The 24,411-nt window shown below is 35.9% G+C and overlaps 2 protein-coding genes across 9 annotated transcripts in view; one reads left to right on the forward strand and one right to left on the reverse strand.

Annotated features, from left to right (window-relative positions):
* The window catches only part of Wdr59 (WD repeat domain 59), a 210,555-nt gene that overhangs the window by 73,417 nt on the left and 112,727 nt on the right, over positions 1–24,411 (forward strand). The window lies entirely within an intron of this gene.
* LOC122416534 (uncharacterized) lies at positions 1,297–23,116 on the reverse strand. 2 transcript variants are annotated; one of them, XR_006262127.1, is made up of 6 exons: positions 23,050–23,116; positions 22,877–22,951; positions 22,709–22,795; positions 22,474–22,582; positions 22,339–22,404; positions 1,297–1,596 (listed from the first exon to the last, which is right to left on the reverse strand). XR_006262127.1 is itself a non-coding variant. In XM_043429576.1 (2 exons), the coding sequence occupies exons 1-2, from the start codon at positions 2,780–2,782 to the stop codon at positions 1,304–1,306; spliced, it is 360 nt and encodes a 119-aa protein (XP_043285511.1). In that variant the 5' UTR covers positions 2,783–2,954; the 3' UTR covers positions 1,297–1,303. The 2 variants fall into 2 exon arrangements, 1 of the variants encoding a protein (XP_043285511.1); XM_043429576.1 differs by lacking the exons at positions 22,339–22,404; positions 22,474–22,582; positions 22,709–22,795; positions 22,877–22,951; positions 23,050–23,116 and adding an exon at positions 2,716–2,954.

Here is a 24,411-nt window from a genome sequence, read left to right on the forward strand (position 1 = left end):
TCCTTTTTAACTCTGTTTCTTTGTTCGCCGTTTGCGCTTTTATATTCTGCAAACCACTGAAGGTTCTCACGACTTCCCACACTTTTTTTATCTGAGTGTTAATATTCAAGCTTGAGGCAAAGTCTTTGAATGATTCTCTCTTTATCTTTTTTAAGATTTGTTTAGTTTTTTCGTCTTCTCTCATCCACGATTCTAGATTTTCTCTGCTCATATTGAATTTGTATTTTTTAAACGCTTCTCTTCTCGATTCTACTGCCCTGCTGCATTCTGGGTTCCACCAGGATTTTTTATTAGTTTTTCGATTGTTTGTTTGGGTTTGGTTTTCGCTCCGGCATGCCCCTGCTTCCAGCAGGCTTAGTTCGATTTGTTTGCATACCGTGTCGTACTTTTGAAGTATATTTCTATTTAATATGGGGCCTTGCGGGACTTCATTATCTAGGGATTTCGCGAATTTACTCCAATCTGTTTTCGTTGTAATTATTGACGGTCTGCGGTTTTGCTTATACATACTTTTGCCTGCAATCTCTAACTCTATCACTAGGTGATCACTGCCCAAGTTATCGTCTAGCACCTTCCAGCAACACGCTGGTGCTAGGTTGTGGCTCACTAAGGTGATATCTAGAACATCCCATTTATTGTTTTGGTTAAGGAAGGTAGGAGATTTGTTATTGATTATGACTAGATTGGTTTGGTTTATTACTTTGTGCAAAGATTTTCCACTCTGGTTCCAACTTTGACTTCCCCAAACCGGGGATTTAACGTTGAGGTCTCCGCCTACTAAAAAGTTTTTGCCGTTTTTACTGAGTGAGGCTATGTCATTAAAATAGGTAGTCCAGTTTTCTGGTCTCATGTTTATGTGGGGGGGTTTGTAGCTACTTATTACTATTATGCTGTCCTTGTTTTTTTGTTTGATCTCTACTGCTATTGATTCTATGTCTTTCTCTGCCCATCTAAATTTGTCTAGTGCTAATATTTCGTACTGCATACCGTTTTTAATACCGATTGCTACCCCTCCTCCAATTTCTCCGATCGGCCGGTCCTTTCTAACCAGGTGGAAACCGGGGATCTTGAAAGGAGTGTTTGGATGTAGCCAAGTCTCTGCGAGAATAAGGATGTCTTTGTTTTGCACGAGTTCCGGCATTTCGTGGGTTTTTCCTCTTAAGCCTCTACAGTTCCATTGGGCTGCTATTATACAATTATTCGCCATTGGTAGATCTTATAGTAGGGGTAGTGTCAGAGATTTGGGATCTTGGTTTTATTTTATGTGGTTTATGGCGAAAGGAAAGACAGTACACGTAAGGTTTTAAACATTTATTTGGTGGCTGGAGTCAGATAGGTTACCTTGAGCCCTTTGTGAATTTGGATTCAGACAGACATTGGAAATATGCGATATTTCGGGTTCGGAAACGTTTAGTTGGTTGTCCTTTGCCAAGGTTTCTCCTCGATTTCCCTCGGGAGTAGGAGTTGATGACGTGATACTCGTAGGGGGAACTTCAGGTGTTCTCGGTGTTTGGGTGAACGTCACATTATTTGTCTTGCCCGTTATCTTGTTTTTGTTATTTGTCTGGTTGTCAATCGTATTTCCCTCTTCGATTCCTGTAAAATTCGGGTTATATATTAGTTTGGCACTTGAGAAGGGGGGGTTGGATTTCTGTGTTTCCTTTTTTGGTATTTTTCTTTTTGTCGTTAGGTTTCTTTTTTGCTGTAGTGTTTCTTTTTCCTGGTTTGTCGGCATGGCTTTCCTAGCTTCATCCCAGTTGGTCTTACCGAGTTGATCTACTCTTTCTTCTGAAAGTTGAGGAAAACTAGACCATGCAATACCCCTTGTCGAGGGGGTTGGTGATGCCAGAGTTTGAAGCCAGGAATCCAGCCTGTAGAAACTATCCAGACGGTTTTTTTTTTATAATGTCCAGGGCTTTTTCCCTGTCTATGTTACGAAGTGCTATAATTTTATTAGTGATTTTCAATTTAATGTATGTGGCGCAATTTGAATCGTTTGCTGGGTGGGGGCCTTTGCAGTTGATACAGGTTGGGTTTACCTTCTTGCAATCTGCTTGGTGGTGGTTATCGCCACAGCGTAAACATCTTGCTGAACCTCTACATTGCTTCGCTATGTGACCAAAGCGTTGACAGTTAGTGCATCTCCGAACCTTTGGTTCGAAAGGGACCAATGACACCCTAGTTTTATAAATCACTAATTTTTCTGGGAGTTCACTTCCTTCGAATGTGAATTTGACCGAACTTGTTGGGGTTAGATTATTGCTGTTATTGCTATTTCTTGTTACTCTCATAATTCTTTCGACTTTAGTGATACGTATTGGTGAGCTAATCCATTCTATGCCTTCCTGTATTTCTTTCTCTGTCAGTGATGGGTCGATGTCTCTCCCCACCCCCACTCTCGAGATCTTGCTATCTGGGATATATGCTTTCCATGTGCTAGGTAGGAATGATTCCTGTAAGTCTACTAGTTTATTCGCTTCTTGGTACGTTTGTAAAATTACTCCAACTAAGTTTCTCCCCTTTCTCTTAATTTCTGTTATTGCACCACTAAAATTTTTAAGCTTTTTCCCTATTATCATGGGATGAACTGCCCCTACCCCTTTGCTTTCTGATATTACTGGTGATTTATTGCTTTCATCTACGTTTTCCTGGGCGTTCAAGCTAGGGATTTGAGATATTAATACCATAAAAGGCTCTACCGCCTTATCGGAATACCTGTTCTTTCTTTCTGGGAAGTTCCGCTGATATTCTCTTCTCTTCTTTTGTCTCGGTTCGTCCGCATGTTGCTCGTCTGTTGGGCTGTTTCCAGATTTTTGTGGGCTCGGAAGGCCGGCCTCTAAGGGAACATTTTTTCTCTTTTTTCTTCTGGGCACTAAGGACCAGTCACTATTTTGAGAACCGACTATCATCTCGTTCACGGTTTCACGATCAATTGTTTCTAAATCCACCATAAGGTTTCGTTCTTTCGACTTACTACTTGCCTTTGTCATGTTCAATAAATTATTTCCCGTGTCCTCGGGACAGTAATAATACTGGTCAATATGCCTGGATTATAGTATATTTTATTATTAAGTTTTATTTTTATTATTATTGCTAGTTATATGTGGATTAATTGTTATTTGATTGGGCTGTTTTTCAGATCTTTCCTTTTGGAGTAGCTTTCCTTTCTTGCTTTCGGAGTGGCTAAAATTGGACGACCATGTTGCCGCCACGTGGGGCCTGATTGCCGAGTTACTCCAACACGCTGTGTCGCTTGTAGAATATTCCTGCTATGTTTCGTCACTTTTGTCGAAATATATACGCGAGATTGTTAACAGTTATCTGTTTGTGTAATTTATTACTGAATTATTTTTATTACTTTTACGATTCCATTTTTATCCGCGGATTCGATTACTATTTTGAATTCTAATCGGTTATAGATTTTGTAAAGCTGCTATATAGATACGTGTGTACGCTTCGCCATCTTCCAAGCGACTCCACGAGAATCTCCTCGAGAACCAGAACGTTACGCGTAACGAGGATTTTGTCTCCCGCCCCTCTCCTAATTTCGAATACTCCCGAAAACTATTGACAGGTCCGGCGCAATTACAAAATTGGTCCGAGCGTTAGACAGGGCCCCAGAATGAGTTTGAAAATCGGGAAATGCTACACACGATGTCAATGCATTTTACCCCTGGCTCGACCATTATATTTTTACGCAAGAAAACGGACCGTGGAGTTCGCATAATTTACGGGACCTCGCGAGAATGATGCGATGATCGCCGTTCGATGATTGTCGACGGGAGAATCCGGCGGGTACGACGGCCCTGGCGTAACCATGAAAAAACAACCAAGTCCTCGATGCCAAACGAATATTTTCCAACTCGAATATTCTCGAGCCTTCCGTGAGATTTCCGTTGCCTCGTCCTTGTATCAACAACAGAATGCGAAGTCCTTTCTCTCTCTCTCTATCTTTCCCGGGATCACTCACATGAAAAAATATATTCCAAGACGCAAATTAATAAAATATTAACAAAACTATCGCCCTAAGCAAGCCCTGTGAGATAATCGTGTGGCCGAAGTATCGAGCAGGAGCTATGGGAGCGCTCTCCTTCCGATACTCTATGCTTTAGTGACGGTCAAAAATAAAAAACCGTCACAATATATATATATGTACAAACAATATGTCAGTTTTTGGTCGGATAAACAGAATTTCAACATTACGAAGTGCGTGCGGGATAAATAAAAATAATTTTCGTCATCTAACGAAGTGCATATTACTATTTATTTTGTTAAAATTTGTGATATACTACACCGGTATCAAAACGGCCGCGTAAATGTAGTCTGTGTGATGTGTGTGAAACAGAATATAAAAAAATGCGCGATGCATATGTCAACGAAACTTTTCAAGATTTCATTATTTCGTTCGATTGGAAATAAGAGTTAACTGAAATGATCCTTCAATTAAACCAGAGTGCGAGAAATATTGTTCAGTGTAAATATATCGTCAGTTGAGTTGTTATATATCATGTGTAAATAAGGTTATGTTTGGGTTAGGCATTATCTCAAGACATTTTGAGTCATTTTATGTATATTACTGGGACACTTGGTGTTTTTCAGGACAGTCCTGACAACAAAATTTTTACATTCGTTTAATATCAGGACTTGTAATGATTGATTTGAAAGTTACATGAATGGCAAACGTTGCGCTCCTTGGCTGGGCTACTCCGGAGATTTTGACCTAAAAATTCCGTCTCCCCGGCGCGAAGCGCGAAGCGCCGGGGAGACCCGCCCATTTACTTTTCAAGAATTTTCTTTTTTCTTTGTTCAAATTAAAAAAATAAAAAAAAAATTCTTGAAAAGTAAATGGGTGGGTCCCCCGGCGCTTTGCGCCGGGGAGATGGAATTTTAAGGAAAAAATCCCTGGAGTAGCCCAGCCAAGGAGCGCAACCTTTGCCAACCATGTAGGTTTTCGGGACTGTCCTGAAAAGCACTATTTGACAAACTTATATATATATATACGAATTAATAAAAGAAAAACACACGGAACTGTTAGAATGATGCTAGAGACTTTAATTGAATAAATGTTTTCTAATTTATTTCTTGTGTCATCATTATTTTTAAACATTCCTATATTTTGCTTGATATTAAGTTTGGCTCTGCCCTCTCCGATCCTTGTTTTCACCCCATCGGTTTGCAGCGGATCGATACATATTATTAATTCGTTGCCTGAGATGTGTCCTCTGATTTTCTACTACTTCTTCATGCTGATTGAGGTAAGATCATTCGAGAGATTCCTAGCCATGATATTTAATTGCACATTTTATAAATCATATTTTTAAAAAAATTTCTGGTCTTGGTATAAGTATAGTTATTCTTTTTCTACTTAGTCTGTCGAGTGATAAATTTGGAAACTTTTCCAGAAAGCCTTTGGATACTTTTTTTCTGATGATATGAAAAGTCGTATCTTCGGAATGCAGTGGGTAAACACAAATTTTGACAATAGAACTTATGAAATGACATGTGTGTTGAGTATTCCCACTTTGTAAACTGCAAATGTGGAATTATTAGGGAAAAGATTCATTATGATAAGTCTACAGTTGCTCCGTTTTGGATACGGTCAAATATAATGCCTGCCAACATCCATGGAAATATACAGAATTTCTGAATGCAATGTGCGCTATGTCATTTTAATGTGACATCATGAATTTCGACAACTTTTCATTATAATGCTGTAGATTCGAATCATTGAAATACAGCAAAGATCTACAAACTATACAATTTATATACTGTGCCATTCATTTTACTTTTTGACTCTAACGGTAACATATATATAAAATGAAAAATCCATTACAAAAGTCTTCAGTTGCTCATTTATGGATAGATTTGAAATAGCTGTCTTCAAAATTCATTGCGTAGATACATTGAATCGCAGCAGATCCCTGCGAACTCTGAAATCTCTGTGCATAAATATGTGTGCTACGTGTCACCCCCTATTTTTGATTATGGTAATATGTAATGGATCTTGGTTCAGCAAGATTTAAAGTGTTTCTTTTCAAATAGTATTGAAGTTTGTATTACTGCTATGAAGCGAATACCTCCAAACTTTCATATTTCTGTGTCGCAGCATGTGTGCCAATCATTCAAATTATTTACTCCAACCGTAACATGTAATCTGGAAAATTCACCACAAAAGTCTTCAGATTTTCTAAATTCCTAAATTTTCCTTTTTCTAAATTCTATTCTGAATTTTTACATTTCTGAATTCATTTCTAAATTCTCCTGAAATTGTTTTTCTCTAAAACCAATGAAGTTACCTTAAACGTTTTTGAATTCTGTTGCTCTGTTGAATTAAGTACGCTCAGTTTTTTTTGCTTCTTTGAGTTCTGACATAATAAATGTTTCCGGGTGCCTTTTTTCGGCCACTTGCAAACTTTGGAAATATATTTCATCGGGGGCACGTTTTGGATGGCACGAAAATGTCTAGGTTCAGAATGCAAAAGCGACATTTAAAAAAGGCCAATTCTGTTGAATTTGTTGTGTCTTGAATTTAATCTATCTTTCCTCTTTTCCTTTCTTTTTTCTAACGTTATAAGCCGAAAATCATATCTCGGCCTCCAACGCGCTTTCCACCGTGCTCTTTGGTTCCTAATTGACAAAGCATATTAGAGTACAAGGAAAAAAATCGCCAAAGTCCAAGGATAGACCTGTGACGAAATATTTCCAGTACAATTTTGACGAAAAATAGGTCTTTTTTCGTGAAAACCAACGTTATAAGCCGAAAATCATAAATATTTCATAGAAATTTAAACCAAAATCCTATAGTCATCTGAACATAAATAAGGAACTTTTAAGAAAAAAGACGTGATATCAAACCATAAGCTTCCCATAGGAAAAAAAAGGTTGGGACAAGTACATTGAAAGTCCCTCGTTTGCTGATAATTCCATCCATAAAACAAACTTTAAAAAAAATTTTTATAAAAAATTGCCAAAAAAATTATTTTATAAAAAAAAATACAGAACGATTCGAAAAAAATTTCACAAATCTTGAAAAAATATTATCTTTAAAAAAAAACTAACCTGTATCTATTTTTCAAAGTGTCAAAAGAATCAAGTATAACAAGTAAAAAATAAAAAACCGAAAAACTTGAAATCATTTTGGAAACCGATGCCTCATTCTTCTTATTTGATTCGAATAGCTAAATCAATTGAAAAAAATTCCATCTAATTTATGTGCAACATTAAAATTTATTATATTAATTAGAGGCCAACTATTTTTTAATGAATTGAAAATAGTTACCATTTGAATTACATGCAGCACTAAAATTTATGATCTCAATCGGTGGACAAGTATTTTATTAGTAACTCCAAATTTTGACATTATTAAATTGTTCTAAGAAGCTTTTAAATCCAAAAAAATCACATGAAAGCTAGTTATTTGTTACTCTATGGTGGCAGAGACTTATAAGAAAATCGATTCTTCTCAGACTTTCAGGATCCTCTGGTATTATCACAATATTCGACGTCGATTGGATCGATACAAATTATGTTTAAATATGTGTTAAAAATACTTGTCCGGCCCATCACTTTCAATTTAAATTGTTTATCCAAATAACAATCAGGGCTTGTCTAGAACTGATGGATCACAAGTATTCATGCAGAGAGATTTGAGAGAATTATCTTCAAGTAATTTTTACTTAATTGCACTAATTTAATAAAAAACGGAAACAAATTGCAGAGAGATTTGAGAGAATTATCTTCAAGTAATTTTTACTTAATTGCACTAATTTAATAAAACCGGAAACAAATTGTTCCGCAATATACAAGGGATATTATTGTGCATCGATAAATGAAAAAAATTGTACATAATATATATGTTCAATAGGGCGTTTCAAAAAAAAATTTTTTATTTGTTTTCCATTGCAAACAGGCTTAAAAGTTTCTTTTTGGTGTAAAAAGACTCCAGTTAAAATTTAAGCCCTTAATATTAATATTTAGATAGTCCTCATCGCACTTTTCTATTTTCCATAAGAATAACATTGGAAATTTCTTTTTTGCACATTCTGATACTTACTGCAAGCCCATCGTGCGTCATATAAAAAATGTCTTCACTTATTCTCGTAGAAAATCGCACGCTCTACAAAAATCTTCTCTTATGATTTTTCGTTAAAATTAATAGTTTCAAATTTATTAGAGGTCAATCTATCGCAAATTTGACGATTTTCAGTACATTATAGCGGATTTAATGGTTTTATTGGAAAAGATTGGCGAAAAATTTGTGTTTATCTTAAATTTAGTCTGTTAGAGAATATTTGTTCATATTTTTTGTAATAATATGGCCAGCGAAACTCTGAGAAAAAAAATTAAAAATAACTTTCAGTATTTGATGAAAATCATATTTCAAAAAAACAATACACACTGAGGAATACCAATATCTATTTTTACAAGAATCAACAAACTAAACTACTTCATCGACAACTCCACCGAGTAGAAAAGTAGTTATATTACCGATATAGAGTCTAAAAGTTTTTTATTTATCGGCACATTGATATGTATGAGACAACTCGATTGCTCAACTGTAATTTTGAAAATTAATTTTAACCATAAAAGTTTTTGAAACATGTACGGAGACTAAGAAAACAAGAATAATTAACCCTTTGTGCCATGGTGGCACTCTCAGAGTGCCACCTGTTTTAGAACCATGTTTTTAGCAATTTTGGATGAATTAAAAAAAAATTTTTGGTGTTTCCGCATCAGTCATATATTCATAAATAAGTATAGATGTGCAATAATTAAAAATTATAGATCATTTTGTTTATGCACATAAACAAACCTTAACAAACCGCAATGGTTGTAGATAAAATTCATTATCTCTGGAAGTTTTCGAAGTACACATTTTTCCTTACGTGGGATTAGCTTAATGAATGAAACATTTTCAATGAAAAAAACAAAATGGCGGACTTTTGAATTTTTTTACCTTTTTTTTCACTTTTAATTGTTTATAACTTTTTAAAATAACAATAAATATTTCTGGTTCTGCTTAAGGCCATAGCCAATTCGATACAGAACATGAAACCGTTTTGTTTTTTGATTTCTGATAATTCTTTTCTAAGAAATGATGTCATCCATCTACGAATCAGATGAGTTTCAGCAGCCATTTTCAGAACCGCCATTTTGAAAAAAAAAAAAAAAAATTTCAAGTTATTTCATATATGTGCTTTCATATGTAAAAAAATTGATTACTCAACATGTTTTGTACTATAAATAAAAAGTATTGGAAAAAATTACGTTTTTTGGAGTAAGCTAGCTTTAAGCCTTTGTGTCACGCATTTTTCTTTTACTCCAATCGGCTTGAAATTTGGTATTCGGAGGTTTTCAGGGTCGCTCATTACCATTCCACCCTCAAAATTTCAAAATTCAAAATGGCGGATCCAATATGGCGGACCAAAAATGCGAAAATTCATTCGAACCGCAAGATATTTAGCACTTGGGGGTTTTTGGAGTCACTGATTACGATTCCACCCTCAAAATTTCAAAACTAAAAATGGCGGATCTTATATGGCGGACCAAAAATGCGAAAATTCATTCAAACCGCATGATATTCAGAACTCGGGGGTTTTCGGAATCGAAAAGAACAAAAGAAACTTTTAAAAAATATTTTACAAATTGAAAAACAAAAAGAAATAAAAAGACCAAAAAAATGAAGACAACAACCGTCACGTCTTCGTTCGTGTCTCTGGTTTTGATTGAGTACGGAGCATTGTGCAGAAGATTGTCAATTCTATTGTACTCCCGAGTGGCGACTAATTTTGATTTTCGAATACATGACTGATTCTGCAAACAAAAAAGAGTTTAAAAATTTTGTCGGAACTTCTTAGAAAATGGTTATAAAACACACAGTTTACAAAAAAAAGAGGTCACAAAGGGATGAAACGATTATTCCATATTGAATTCCCTTCTTATGAGTGCCGATTTGTAATGAGCGACTCCAAAAACCTCTGAGTACCAACTTTAGGTTTCATGGAACGGTTTTTGCATTTTCAGTTCACCATATTGGATCCGCCATCTTGAAATTCCGAATTTTGATTGAAGATTTGTAATCAGCGACCCTGAAAACCCCCGAGTACCAAATTTCCCTTTTATCAAACGATTTTTGCATTTTTAGTCCGCCATTTTAGATCCGCCATCTTGAATTTCATATTTTTGAGGGCGGAATCGTAATCAGCGACCCAAACACCCTCGAGTGCAAAATTTTAAGCTAATCCCACGTAAGGAAAAATGTGTACTTCGAAAACTTCCAGAGATAATGAATTTTATCTACAACCATTGCGGTTTGTTAAGGTTTGTTTATGTGCATAAACAAAATGATCTATAATTTTTAAATATTGCACATCTATACTTATTTATGAATATATGACTGATGCGGAAACACCAAAAATTTTTTTTTAATTCATCCAAAATTGCTAAAAACATGGTTCTAAAACAGGTGGCACTCTGAGAGTGCCACCATGGCACAAAGGGTTAATTATTCTTGTTTTCTTAGTCTCCGTACATGTTTCAAAAACTTTTATGGTTAAAATTAATTTTCAAAATTACAGTTGAGCAATCGAGTTGTCTCATACATATCAATGTGCCGATAAATAAAAAACTTTTAGACTCTATATCGGTAATATAACTACTTTTCTACTCGGTGGAGTTGTCGATGAAGTAGTTTAGTTTGTTGATTCTTGTAAAAATAGATATTGGTATTCCTCAGTGTGTATTGTTTTTTTGAAATATGATTTTCATCAAATACTGAAAGTTATTTTTAATTTTTTTTCTCAGAGTTTCGCTGGCCATATTATTACAAAAAATATGAGCAAATATTCTCTAACAGACTAAATTTAAGATAAACACAAATTTTTCGCCAATCTTTTCCAATAAAACCATTAAATCCGCTATAATGTACTGAAAATCGTCAAATTTGCGATAGATTGACCTCTAATAAATTTGAAACTATTAATTTTAACGAAAAATCATAAGAGAAGTTTTTTGTAGAGCGTGCGATTTTCTACGAGAATAAGTGAAGACATTTTTTATATGACGCACAATGGGCTTGCAGTAAGTATCAGAATGTGCAAAAAAGAAATTTCCAATGTTATTCTTATGGAAAATAGAAAAGTGCGATGAGGACTATCTAAATATTAATATTAAGGGCTTAAATTTTAACTGGAGTCTTTTTACACCAAAAAGAAACTTTTAAGCCTGTTTGCAATGGAAAACAAATAAAAAATTTTTTTTTGAAACGCCCTATTGAACATATATATTATGTACAATTTTTTTCATTTATCGATGCACAATAATATCCCTTGTATATTGCGGAACAATTTGTTTCCGGTTTTATTAAATTAGTGCAATTAAGTAAAAATTACTTGAAGATAATTCTCTCAAATCTCTCTGCAATTTGTTTCCGTTTTTTATTAAATTAGTGCAATTAAGTAAAAATTACTTGAAGATAATTCTCTCAAATCTCTCTGCATGAATACTTGTGATCCATCAGTTCTAGACAAGCCCTGATTGTTATTTGGATAAACAATTTAAATTGAAAGTGATGGGCCGGACAAGTATTTTTAACACATATTTAAACATAATTTGTATCGATCCAATCGACGTCGAATATTGTGATAATACCAGAGGATCCTGAAAGTCTGAGAAGAATCGATTTTCTTATAAGTCTCTGCCACCATAGAGTAACAAATAACTAGCTTTCATGTGATTTTTTTGGATTTAAAAGCTTCTTAGAACAATTTAATAATGTCAAAATTTGGAGTTACTAATAAAATACTTGTCCACCGATTGAGATCATAAATTTTAGTGCTGCATGTAATTCAAATGGTAACTATTTTCAATTCATTAAAAAATAGTTGGCCTCTAATTAATATAATAAATTTTAATGTTGCACATAAATTAGATGGAATTTTTTTCAATTGATTTAGCTATTCGAATCAAATAAGAAGAATGAGGCATCGGTTTCCAAAATGATTTCAAGTTTTTCGGTTTTTTATTTTTTACTTGTTATACTTGATTCTTTTGACACTTTGAAAAATAGATACAGGTTAGTTTTTTTTTAAAGATAATATTTTTTCAAGATTTGTGAAATTTTTTTCGAATCGTTCTGTATTTTTTTTATAAAATAATTTTTTTGGCAATTTTTTATAAAAATTTTTTTTAAAGTTTGTTTTATGGATGGAATTATCAGCAAACGAGGGACTTTCAATGTACTTGTCCCAACCTTTTTTTTCCTATGGGAAGCTTATGGTTTGATATCACGTCTTTTTTCTTAAAAGTTCCTTATTTATGTTCAGATGACTATAGGATTTTGGTTTAAATTTCTATGAAATATTTATGATTTTCGGCTTATAACGTTGGTTTTCACGAAAAAAGACCTATTTTTCGTCAAAATTGTACTGGAAATATTTCGTCACAGGTCTATCCTTGGACTTTGGCGATTTTTTTCCTTGTACTCTAATATGCTTTGTCAATTAGGAACCAAAGAGCACGGTGGAAAGCGCGTTGGAGGCCGAGATATGATTTTCGGCTTATAACGTTAGAAAAAAGAAAGGAAAAGAGGAAAGATAGATTAAATTCAAGACACAACAAATTCAACAGAATTGGCCTTTTTTAAATGTCGCTTTTGCATTCTGAACCTAGACATTTTCGTGCCATCCAAAACGTGCCCCCGATGAAATATATTTCCAAAGTTTGCAAGTGGCCGAAAAAAGGCACCCGGAAACATTTATTATGTCAGAACTCAAAGAAGCAAAAAAAACTGAGCGTACTTAATTCAACAGAGCAACAGAATTCAAAGACGTTTAAGGTACCTTCATTGGTTTTGGAGAAAAACATTTTCAGGAGAATTTAGAAATGTAAAAATTCAGAATAGAATAGAAAAAGGAAAATTTAGGAATTTAGAAAAACTGAAAACTTTCGTGATGAATTTTCCAGATTACATGCTACAGTTGGAGTAAATAATTTGAATGATTGGCACAAATGTTGCGACACAAAAATATGAAAGTTTGAAGGTATTCGCTCCATACCGCATGACGCTGAAGTTTCCAACATTGGAGTCCAACGAAATGATCGAAAAAAACTCTCCAATAATTTCAGTAATTCTCCTATTTTGTTCCCTGCCAAATTTGCGATTCGTAGTTTTTCAAGCTGCACCAACGATTCGTGAAATAAAAAATTGGTGAATTACAAACTTTTTTTCGTTCATTTCGTTGGACTCCAACGTTGGAAACTTCAGCGTCGTCCATACCGCAGTAATACAAACTTCAATACTATTTGAAAAGAAACACTTTAAAACTTGCTGAACCAAGTTCCATTACATATTACCATAATCAAAGATAGGGGATGATACTTAGCACACATATTTATGCACAGAAATTTCAGAGTTCGCAGGGATCTGCTGCGATTCAATGTATCTATGCAATGAGTTTTGAAGACAGCAATTTCAAATCTATCCATAAATTATCAACTGAAGACTTTTGTAATGAATTTTTCACTTCATATTTATGTTACAGTGAGAGTTAAAAAGTAAAATGAATGGCACACTGTATAAATTTTATAGTTTGCAGATTTTTGCTGTATTTCAATGCTCCAAATCTATAGTATTATAGTGAAAAGTTGTTAGAAGTCAAGATGTTACATTAAAATGACATAGCGCACATAACATTCAGAAATTCGGTAGGTTTCCATGATGTTGGCAGGCATTATACTTAATCGCATCCAAAACTGAGCAACAGTAGACTTATCGTAATGAATCTTTTCACTAATAATTCCACATTTGCAGTTTGTAGAATAGGAATACTCAACATACACGTCATTTCATAAGTATTGTTGTCAAAATTTGTGTTTGCCTACCGCATTCCGAAGATTCGACTTTTCATATTATCAGCAAAAAAAGCATCCAAAGACTTTTTGGAACAAGTTTCAAACTTTATTACTCGACAGACCAGGTGGCAAAAGAATAACTACACTTATATCAAGACCAGAAACTGTTTTGAGAATCTGATGTATAAAATGTGCGATTGATGATCATAGCTGGAAACCTCTTGAATCACGTTACCACAATCAGCATGAAGAAATAGTAGAAAATCATAGGACACATATTAGGCAATGAATTAATAATATGTATCGATCCGCCGCAAACCGATGAAGTGAAAACAAGGATCGGAAAGAGCAGAGTCAAACTGCATAGGAAGCAAAATATGGGAATATTCAAAAATAATGATGACACAAGAAATAAATTAGAAAATATTTATTCAATTGAAGTTTCTAACATCATACTAACAGTTCCGTGTGTTTTTGCTTTGTTAATTATTTATCAACCATATAATTTCAGATCGAAAAGAAAATTTGAGGTTATAGGTTGACGCACGTTTTTCCTCACAACTTTGAACTTTCAGAACTGTTTTCGATAAACTGATTTGACTTATCAAGTTTATATTATTTACCAACTATGCGAACGTTCGTTACATTTGTCGCGCATTTCGTAACGTCAAACGCCGGCCGGTTCGTTACTACACAACTATCAAAGGGAACTCGTATACATAATCTAATTACACACATGACATATAACCACGCTATAACTGACGATATATTTACGCTGGACAATATCCCTCGCACACTGGTTCAATTGAAGGAATTAATACTTATTTCTAATCGAACGAAATAATAAAATCTGCATTACGCACTTTTTTAAAACACACGGATCACAGATTATATTTACGCCGCCGCTTCTATACCGGTTTAATTCACTAAAGACTGGTTTTCTTAATATTATCACACCACAATACTATTTTTACTAAAATAATAAATATTATGCACTCCACTAGACGACGAACATTTTTTAAATAATCTTGAGCCCGTGCAAAGTTTTTTCTCAGCAATTACGCCACCGATCTTGCTGATTTTGGGCGGAATCGAAAGAGAATTCATTAATTAATCTCCAGTTCAATTTTCGAAGCCTCAGATGACTTATGAGTTTCGTATTTAAACAAAATGACTGCCAATTTTACCCCCACCACCGCGAATCGCTTTATTCAGAGAAAAGATAGTTTCGGCGAGAGCCTCAGGCCAGCATACGACAGAGCTGTCAATGTACTTGTCCCGAGACTCTACCAAGTCTCTTTATATCTACCTCCGAGATATCCTCCGAAATATCGGAGAGGTTTGCAATGTCGTGCAGTATGCAGACGACATTGCCTTATACTTTAGAAATGCTGACACTGAATCCGCTATATTGGAATTACATAGTGGAGCGGAGACCCTGAGGAAATGGTTAGAATCGTTGGGGCTATCCATCTCGCCAGGGAAATCTAAATTTATGATATTTACGAATCGCAAGACCCCCATAATACAGTTGAAAATTGAACTCAACGGGACGCCATTAGAGCCGCAAAACAGAGTGAAATTCTTAGGTGTGATCATGGACTCAAAACTATCATGGAACACACATGTCAACAACCTGGTACAGACAGCTACAAGAACGATTAACATAAACAGAATTCTGAGTGCTATAACCTGGGGTAGCCACCCGTCAACTCTACTAACTTTATATAAAGGTATGATAAGAGCTCGTTTCGAGTGGGGATACTTTTGTTACTACTCATCGCCCAAAACAACACTAGCAAAACTCGAAAAAATACAGTTCCGTGCGCTGAGAATGATACTGGGTTGTATGGGCTGGACTCTCACCAATATTTTACTGGACTTAGCAAAAGAAATGCCCATACACATTAGAGCATCCTTGTTAAAATATTTCATAATCATGCAAAATCGAAGAAGAATCCCAAGCAAATACGTCTCCTTTCTAGCGGAAACTTGGCCGAACATAAAAGGAAAAATCCAAAACATAGAAAGACTTAACTTACCGGTGTGCTATGAATTCCCATACGAAACACAAGTTCAGAAAATAGACGTAAACGTCGAGGCCGGTCTAGCAGCCAAAAACTCCAAAGAGCTTAACAAAACCTTCTGCACCTTCCTCAGGGACAACCACGCTGAATCTGAGAAGATATTCACGGATGGCTCCAAAAACAGAGAGCTAGGGCTTACTGCAGCAGCCTTTGTCATCCCGAGGAGAAACATCAAACGAGGTTTCCTGTTGGAAGGACACAACTCGGTCTTTGAGGCCGAAGCAACAGCGATCAAGGAGGCCATCAAGTACGTTAGACATACAGAAGCAAGGGACATTATCATATGCTCCGACTCGGCGGCGGTTTTAAAATGTATCGAAACTCCAAAGATTTCCCCGAAAACGCAAAAAGTCATACTAGAGATTAAGAGTTCAATATTGAACATTAAAAGAAGCAACAAACAAATCTCAGTTGTATGGTGCCCTGCCCACGTAGGCATCGAAGGTAACGAAGCAGCGGACAGGGAAGCGGCATCAGGGAGCCTAATTGGTATGCCTATACAACTCGCACAGAGCCGAAATTCCGTCTACAGCGCCTTTCAAAGAGACGCATGGGATAAAACGAAATACTTCCTTAACTGCCAATTCAACTTCAAGGGAAAAGAATATGGAAATCTACGAACAGAATCGGAAAGAGCCCCGTGGTTCCACAACTCCGACCTGACAAGAAAATCGATAGTCTTTATGAACAGGCTACGCACGGGACACACGGGGACGAAGATTTTCCTCCACAAACTAAATATAATACAGGATCCACTCTGCTTATGCGGAAAAGAAATTCAAGATTTAAATCATATCTTCTGGAACTGCGAGCTCTCTCGCGAGGCGACAAAAAAGCTGATGACATCACTCATGAAAATAAGAAAATACCCGTCATGGGAAATACGTAGACTTGTATTTTCTAATGACCAAAAAATCCTTAAAATAATAACAAAATTTTATAGCGAGATACATGAGGTTTTTTCTACAATATGATTAGACCCTAAACTGCGTAAAACAAACATAATATTAGTGTAAAAGAAAAATGATTAAAAGGAAACAACTTAAGTCCATTATACTCCAGTCAAACCAGAAAATTGGGTAGGGGGAGGGGAGAAAGTTAAAGAGGGTTAATCCTCGCACCCCCACCCAAACTGACCCGACCTGTTCCAGTCCTCCTAACACAGTCGCTGAAGAGGGCGCTAACATACGCTCCAACAGAACAAACTGCTTCCATTGGCTGTATCTGTGTCACACATGAGGCCAGGAGAAGGAGACCCCCTCTCCATCTCCAAAAAGAGAAGAAGAAGAAGAAGTCTAATTCCGAGCACCGTACCGACGAGTCCACGTCCGACCAAGAACACCGAGCCTGATCTTTGTGCGGCGAGTTGGATCCCTCGGTAAGTCCGTTCTCCCCGAATCATTTGTCTTGTTGAGCTTTTTCGTGTTTTCCTTTTCGGAATATAGTTCCGGGTTTTAGTTTAGCTCTATTTGGCGTTTCGAGAGACTTACGAGTCGAAGTATTAAAAATTATATCATTTGAGTTTTCGTTGCGTAAAGCGCTGAATATAATGCGCAATATCTTCTGAGTATCTCTGTCTCTCTCTCCTTGTACGTGCCGAGGGCTCTAGCGAGCGCGCCCGGTCGTGCGATGTTTTCGTGCTATCTCTCTCACTCTCGTTGTCGCGGTACGGGCTATACGGCGGTTAGCAACTTCTTTGTTTTTCTATAGTTTTCGTCCGTTCCTTTTATATCGCGGATTATTACTTGTTCTCAATTTAACTGGCGTCATCTCTTTCCTATATTATATTTTCGTACCACGCAAACGTTTAATTATACTATCTCTCATACTTTTATTACCTGGCCATTCGCACTACCTGTTACCTACAGCCTTCGCGGCTGATTAGTTTCACCTGCGGTCCTTGCGACTGATTAACTGTACCTGCGCTTTACCTACAGTCTTTGCGGCTGATTAATTTTACCTCCAGCCCTCGCGGCTGATGGACTTTACCTGCGCATTACCTACGGTACTTGCTACCGGTTACCTTTTACCTACAGCCCTCGTGGCTGATTAATCGTACCTCTAGCCTTCGCGGCTGATGATTTTTACCTGCGCATTACCTACGGTACTCGCTACCGATTACCTTTTGCTGGCGCTTTACCTAAGACACTCGGGTCGTTGGTGTCGACTAGCTATTATCAGGGCGGACGAATAGACGAAACGGCCAATAACTTCTGTTTTACCTCTGGAATTCTTTACTCGCCGATTCTATTATATTGTTTGAATTCAGGCCTTACCGTTTCTGTCACTCGGATCGTGCGGTTGTTATTTTATTCATAATCGATGATGACGCTCAATCACTTGTGCTTGCTTGTAAATTCTGTGTCTTCCATAAATTGTGAATAAATTGTAAATATTTGGTTGAATCCTAAACTCTGTGTCGACTGTTTTTCTGCGTACCGCGGATTGCTACTTTCCCCAAGGATCCCCCCTCCCCCCCCCTCTACCTTCTGTATCTCAGTTTGAGCTGAGTATCCAGACCGTCCTCGGTCACTCGTGTCTCTCGCGCACTCTGAGTATTATGATCTTTTTGGCGTTACCACCGTTGAGGGTGAATAAATAAAAAGTCGAGTAATCGGCGATACTTCGTACCTGGCGCCCAGTTCACTCTCGTAGCCGGAGAATCGTGTGAGAAGACGAGACGGGTGAGCCGTAACCTCGCGGGGGAAATCTCGTTACACCGTATTTCGACGCCAAATTTGAGGAAGAAGGAATTTTTCAAAATAATATACGGTACAAGTATTTGTAATGGGTTAATTTTTAAAATATTATATCTATATGTATATTGAAATGTCAACAGCATTGTGTGTATGAGTCATTTTATGTCAATGAATTCGTAAACACATAACTTAAAGTTCCTTTATTTATATCCGATGCACATAACTGATAAATATAAGCTATATATTGCGCTTTTGAAAAAATACCCTGTCGTATTTTTCTTTTCGAAAAACTAGTATGTTCTGTGTGATATGATCATTTTATAGGTTCAATGCTGAAACGGCACTCCCTCTTTAAATAAAGAAAATATGACGTTTGAACTTCGCGCCACGCGAGCTCGTGCTTAGCCGCTCGACGCGACTCTCCATGGCTCGACGTGAGGGCTATCGCCTTATGAGAATAAACTTTTTTCTTTCACAATTACATTCATTTTATGCTGCAACGACTAATTTAATACAAACTCTATACGAAACAAGATTAAATCGAACAAAATAAATTTAAAATTCAGTTTAAAAGACAATTAAGAGAGTTCAGGTAAAACTTGTCCAGAAAACTCCAATTGCGTGCTGGCTCCAACGGAAATGACCAGTTACGAGCGAGCGTTTGGTTCCAGGGGAAATAATGATTGAAATTGACAATAATTTACTAATGTAACGATTGCAACAAGAAAATTTGATTTATTTGATTTTGAAGAAGCAAAATATGATTTTTGGTTGATAAAAACATTTATTTTTACTCAAAGATCGTTATTTCCATAAAAGCGAGGGAAAACAGCCTCAAGCTTATCCAACCACATGGAAATAGAAATCAGCTGGCCAATCAATGAATTTAGCGAGCAGAATTCTGGTTGGAGATTATTTCTCTAAGCGAATCAAAGTCCAAGTTATTTTTAAACGGAATTATTATCATTATTCCTTTGTTCAAACGAGTATAAAAGGCCGTGCGGAGCAACCACGGCAGCTCATTCTTAAATCAGCTCTCGCTTCAAGTACAGAGGTAGTGACTCTGGAAAACAAGCTCCAACCAACCAACCCACCCACAATATTCCAAATCTCACGCCGAGAGGGAGGGGACTGAGCGACTCCGTTCAGGCCAAAGATTCAAGGGTGAGATTCCTTTCCGATCACGCCGAGAGGGAGGGGACTGTGCGATTCCGTTCAGGCCAAAGATTCGAGGGTCATTTCCTATTCATTCGGTTCTGAAGATTCTCAAACTTGATCCATCTTTCCTATGCTAAAGAGGGAGGGGACCTTGAAATTCCGTGGGGTCTGAAGATTCTTGGCATAGGACCATTTTCAAATTTTCCCTTTTTATTTCTTTGGAAGCATTAATCATTTATTTTAGGAGCATAAGCCTCCACTATTCTCTTTGAAGCGAGGGCTGTCTCCAACATCCAAATTACTTTAAATGTTTGGTTAAAATAAAAATTAATTTGATTGTCAAGAAAAATTTAATCAATCTCAGTTGGGTTATATCGAGCCAGTACACGAACTTTATTTAAATTTATATCGAATCACAGGATTAATCAGATTGAGCGAATTTGAAAGTCAAGAAAAATAGGAATTAATTTCTGAGCTCACAGATCAGAATTTATAAGAATTAGCAAAGGAGAGCAGAAATAATTACGATTGGACACGTTTCTTGACCTTAGGGAAAGAAATCGTAAATTGGACAAGTTTCTTGACACTAGAGAAAGAAATCATAAAATTGGACAAGTTTATTGATATTAGGGAAATATTTTCATTTACACCACGAAACACCAACGATTCGCATCACATTTTCTTTTGTATACTAAACTTACGGTGAATAAACCCGATTATTATATTTTCAAAACACAAATTTTCATTCTTTCGTTCATTTCATGCCTGCTCCTAAATTTTAGTAGCTCGAACACACGCGTAGCGGGTGACGTCTAAAAAGCGTACCGTTACAATGCCTATAAGAACGATTATTAATAATGTTATCGGTCTTGCAATTTTCATTTATCAATTCCACCCGTCAGCATCACCTGTTGTTATCTTTATATAAGTACAAAACTACAATAGAATTTATTTTCATGGAGACAGCGTACAGTTTAAAATTTGATTTGTCTTGCAATTATTTCGCATTTAACCGTCCAATCGACATAAAATGGCTCAAAAAAGAACATTATGCACTAGTAACAACATCATTGCGAAAAAAAGTAGTCATTCTAGGAATCCGCGAAGTTTACCGTGGAGTTTGGAATGCCCATTTATAAAAATACTACTTGTTAACTCATTAAGGCCCAAATGAACTGAATTCAAATGTTAACTTTGGTTCTTTAGCATACTAACAAAAATGAACATTATTGTAGGCAAATAGTAATTTTTTATGTTTTCAGGATCGCTCTTTCGAATACTGTTAAAAAAAATTTGAAAAAAAAAACATCTTATCATACTTTTTTAAGAAAACGTGAAAAAAGCCGGATTTTTAATCTTTTTTTCGATTTCTTGATTTTTCGATAGAAAAATATTTGTTTTATCAATCCCAAACTTATTAGAAAAGTGGTCCTGATACTCGGACAAAAAGATCCTGCCTTAGGGAAAAAAAATCCAAGATGGCGTTGTCAAAATGGCGGCTGAAGTAGTGAGTTTTCATTTCAATGGGTGATTACAAGTGTTTATCGGTTCGGTTTCATGTTTTCGAAGACAAAGTAACATCTATTAGGGTTTTGGGGTCGTTGATCACAATCTCTATGTCAAAATGGTGAAATTCAGGATAGCAACTCTCCAAACTCAAATCCATACAAAAAATTTACAAATATACAAAAAAAGGTTATCCAAATCGAGTTTGGATAACCGTCGTCTTGAATTTCACCATTTCGACATGGAGATTGTGATCAACGACCCCAAAACCCCAATAAATGTTACTTTGCCTTCGAAAACATGAAACCGAACCGATAAACATTTTTAATCATCTATTAAAATGAAAACTCATTACTTCAGCCGCCATTTTGACAACGCCATCTTGGAATTTTTTTCCCTAAGGCAGAATCTTCTTTTCCGCGTATCAGAACCACTTTTCTAATAAGTTTGGGATTGATAAAAAAAATATTTTTCTATCAAAAAATGAAAAAATCAAAAAACGGTTAAAAATCCTGCTTTTTTCACGTTTTCTTGAAAAAGTATGATAAGATGGCCTTTTTCAAAATTGTCCTAACAGTATTCGAAAGAGAAAACATAAGAAATGACTATTTACCGACAATAATGTTCATTTTTGTAAGTATGCTAAAGAATAAAACTTAACGTTTGGATTCAGTTTATTTGGGCCTTAATGGGTTAAGCTGCAAGTGCATTATATTCTAAATTTTTAATGAACAATGATACTGTTACTCACAATCTTACATAGAAATCTGGAAACTTTTGTGATGGGGATGGTTACGTTATTAACGTAAAATTCAGTTCATAAGTTAGTGCTTGTGAACTTACTTGATATTTTTTGTAGGCATTCTTCAAGTTTTAGTCATCTCTAGTAAAAATAAATTTTTTTCCATTTTTTTTTCTAATTTATGACCATCAATTATTGTGGAGTTTACTACGAAATTATATTTCCATAACGAAACTACCCTCACTCCTTAGACTTTGTCTAGTTTCCAGATCAACATGTAAGACTGTGCTGTTACCATTGATCTCCGCCGATTCACTGCCCGCAGCTTCTCGTAGTCGGGTCAGCGCCTTGTTCCTCATTTCTGGAAAATATTGAGAAGTCATTATTTTGTTTTCCAATCTCATTCTTTTTATTCAATGCGATATCCAACCTTTTCTCCTCTTATTCCGCTTCTGATTACTGACTGAAGTAGTCGGTTGTGTTGAAGGGGCTGAGGAAACTCGATTACCCTTTCGTCGCATACTCCGCCTTCGGATATGCTATAATTATGAAACTCGAAATGAATAAAATTCTGTAATTCAGTATTAAATTCAAATATTTACATTGTGAGTCTAGAAACAGGGCGAAGAATTGTTTTTAGCTTACAATAGATAGATAATGATTACCAATATTATTGCCCTGTGGTGGTTCGGTTTCGGTCCTTCCTCCCTGAAAATCTTGCGAGATCCCAAGTTCCAGATCGTTTTCTACAGCTAAAAATTAACATAAGTAGTTATATATTGAGCAAATACTTTTATAACCGTTTTTGTAAAAGTAAAATAAAAAATAATCACCGATATCGTGCGGTTGGGGCGATTCCGTCCTTGCTTCCTCCAAACCGTAAGGGAGTCTTTGTTCCGGATCGTCTTCTAGAGAGAAAAAGTTTAAAAAAAAGAATCGAATATTGGATTACAGATTTAATAAATATTTGAATAATAATTATGAAAATGGTTTAACATGAAATCACCATTGACTGAAAGCGACAAAGATCCGCGGGATTCACCGTCGATACCTTGCAGGCTTTCTTCTATCGAAAAAAATGTATGATATTTTATTCATTTCTTTATAAAATAAGATAATTAAAACTAATTCTCTCACATTTTATTAAAGATATTAGTAGGATACGCAATATAGAAATACGTTGAGATCTAGGAATTGCCTCAAGCTTACAATAGATAACGAATATTTACCGATACTGTTGCGCTGCTATGGTTCATTTCGTTCACCTTGGTTCACGACCTCAAGTACGACCGTTTCGTCACTCGAACTGTCGTCAACGGGTTCATGATCGGGAGGACCTACAAATCGATTTTTGTTATTTTTTAAAACTATCCTCGATTCTAAAGAACGTTCAATGCAATTTTCCCTCCACTTCAAATTTTTTCACTTACCTCTTGAGTCGAAGGCGTCAGGTATAACCGATTCATCGCTAGAATTATCGTCGACGAGTTCATGATCGGGAGGACCTACAAATTGATTGTTTTTAAGCATTATTTTTTATTCTAGTATTTATTCTAGTGAATATTGTTGCAACCAATTGGTCGTATTATATACAACCACTTGATATTACTTACCGTTTGGAGGAAGCGCAACTGCATTATTGAGCAGCCAATGAGGTGGTTCCTCTGCGAAAAGCTCTCGCTCAAAATCGGGATCTGGAATCATTTCGGAAAAAAATTTTATGCGAAGTAGCAAGCTAAAAATCAACAAGCGATAATGGGGATGATCAAAAAAAATTTCGATGTGAGAATTAGCGACAACTTGGAGGAGGTATACGAGAGCAAAGGAAGACTATACATGAAATTCAGGAGCATAGAAAATAAGAAGGAGCTGATAAAAAAGGAAGGGAGCGACGAGAGGAATAGATAAATGGATAAAGGACAGTTTGACAAGAAGACAACGAAAAATACTAAGTTCGTTAAGGAATTGCAGATCTAGAGAAGAACAGCGAAATCAGCGTGGAAGTGAAATGTATGCGAATAAGGATAGGTCAAAAGTGGTGGATATGAAATGAAGAAAGAGGGAGTATTCCGGCCGATCACGATGAAAAGATATTTCGTCAATAAGGAAAAGAGATAGAGAGACGAAGAGTAGAAGAGAGAAGAGGAGATGGAGAACAAGAATAAGAAGTAAAAGAAATTACATAAAAATAAATGCGATATGGAAGATAAAAAAAAAACTGAGATAATCACATGGAATGTGGCAGGGTTAAAGAAGATTAGGGACACAGCAATTTCTAGAAGGCTTTGATATGACATTACGAGAAAAATGATTAGAAGAAAAACGTGAGGAAAAAGCGAGAGAATACTTGAGCGATGAGTTTTGTTGG

This window comes from Venturia canescens, chromosome 9 (genome assembly GCF_019457755.1).
Source record: "Venturia canescens isolate UGA chromosome 9, ASM1945775v1, whole genome shotgun sequence".
In the NCBI taxonomy this organism is placed as follows: domain Eukaryota; kingdom Metazoa; phylum Arthropoda; class Insecta; order Hymenoptera; family Ichneumonidae; genus Venturia; species Venturia canescens.

Coding starts and splice junctions, on each gene's coding strand:
- LOC122416534 (XM_043429576.1), bottom strand. CDS start 2,782: ATGCGGACGAACCGAGACAAAAGAAGAGAAGAGAATATCAGCGGAACT. Junction 1,597..2,715: donor TTCCCAGAAAGAAAGAACAG/GTATTCCGATAA, acceptor CGAATTTTACAG/GAATCGAAGAGGGAAATACG.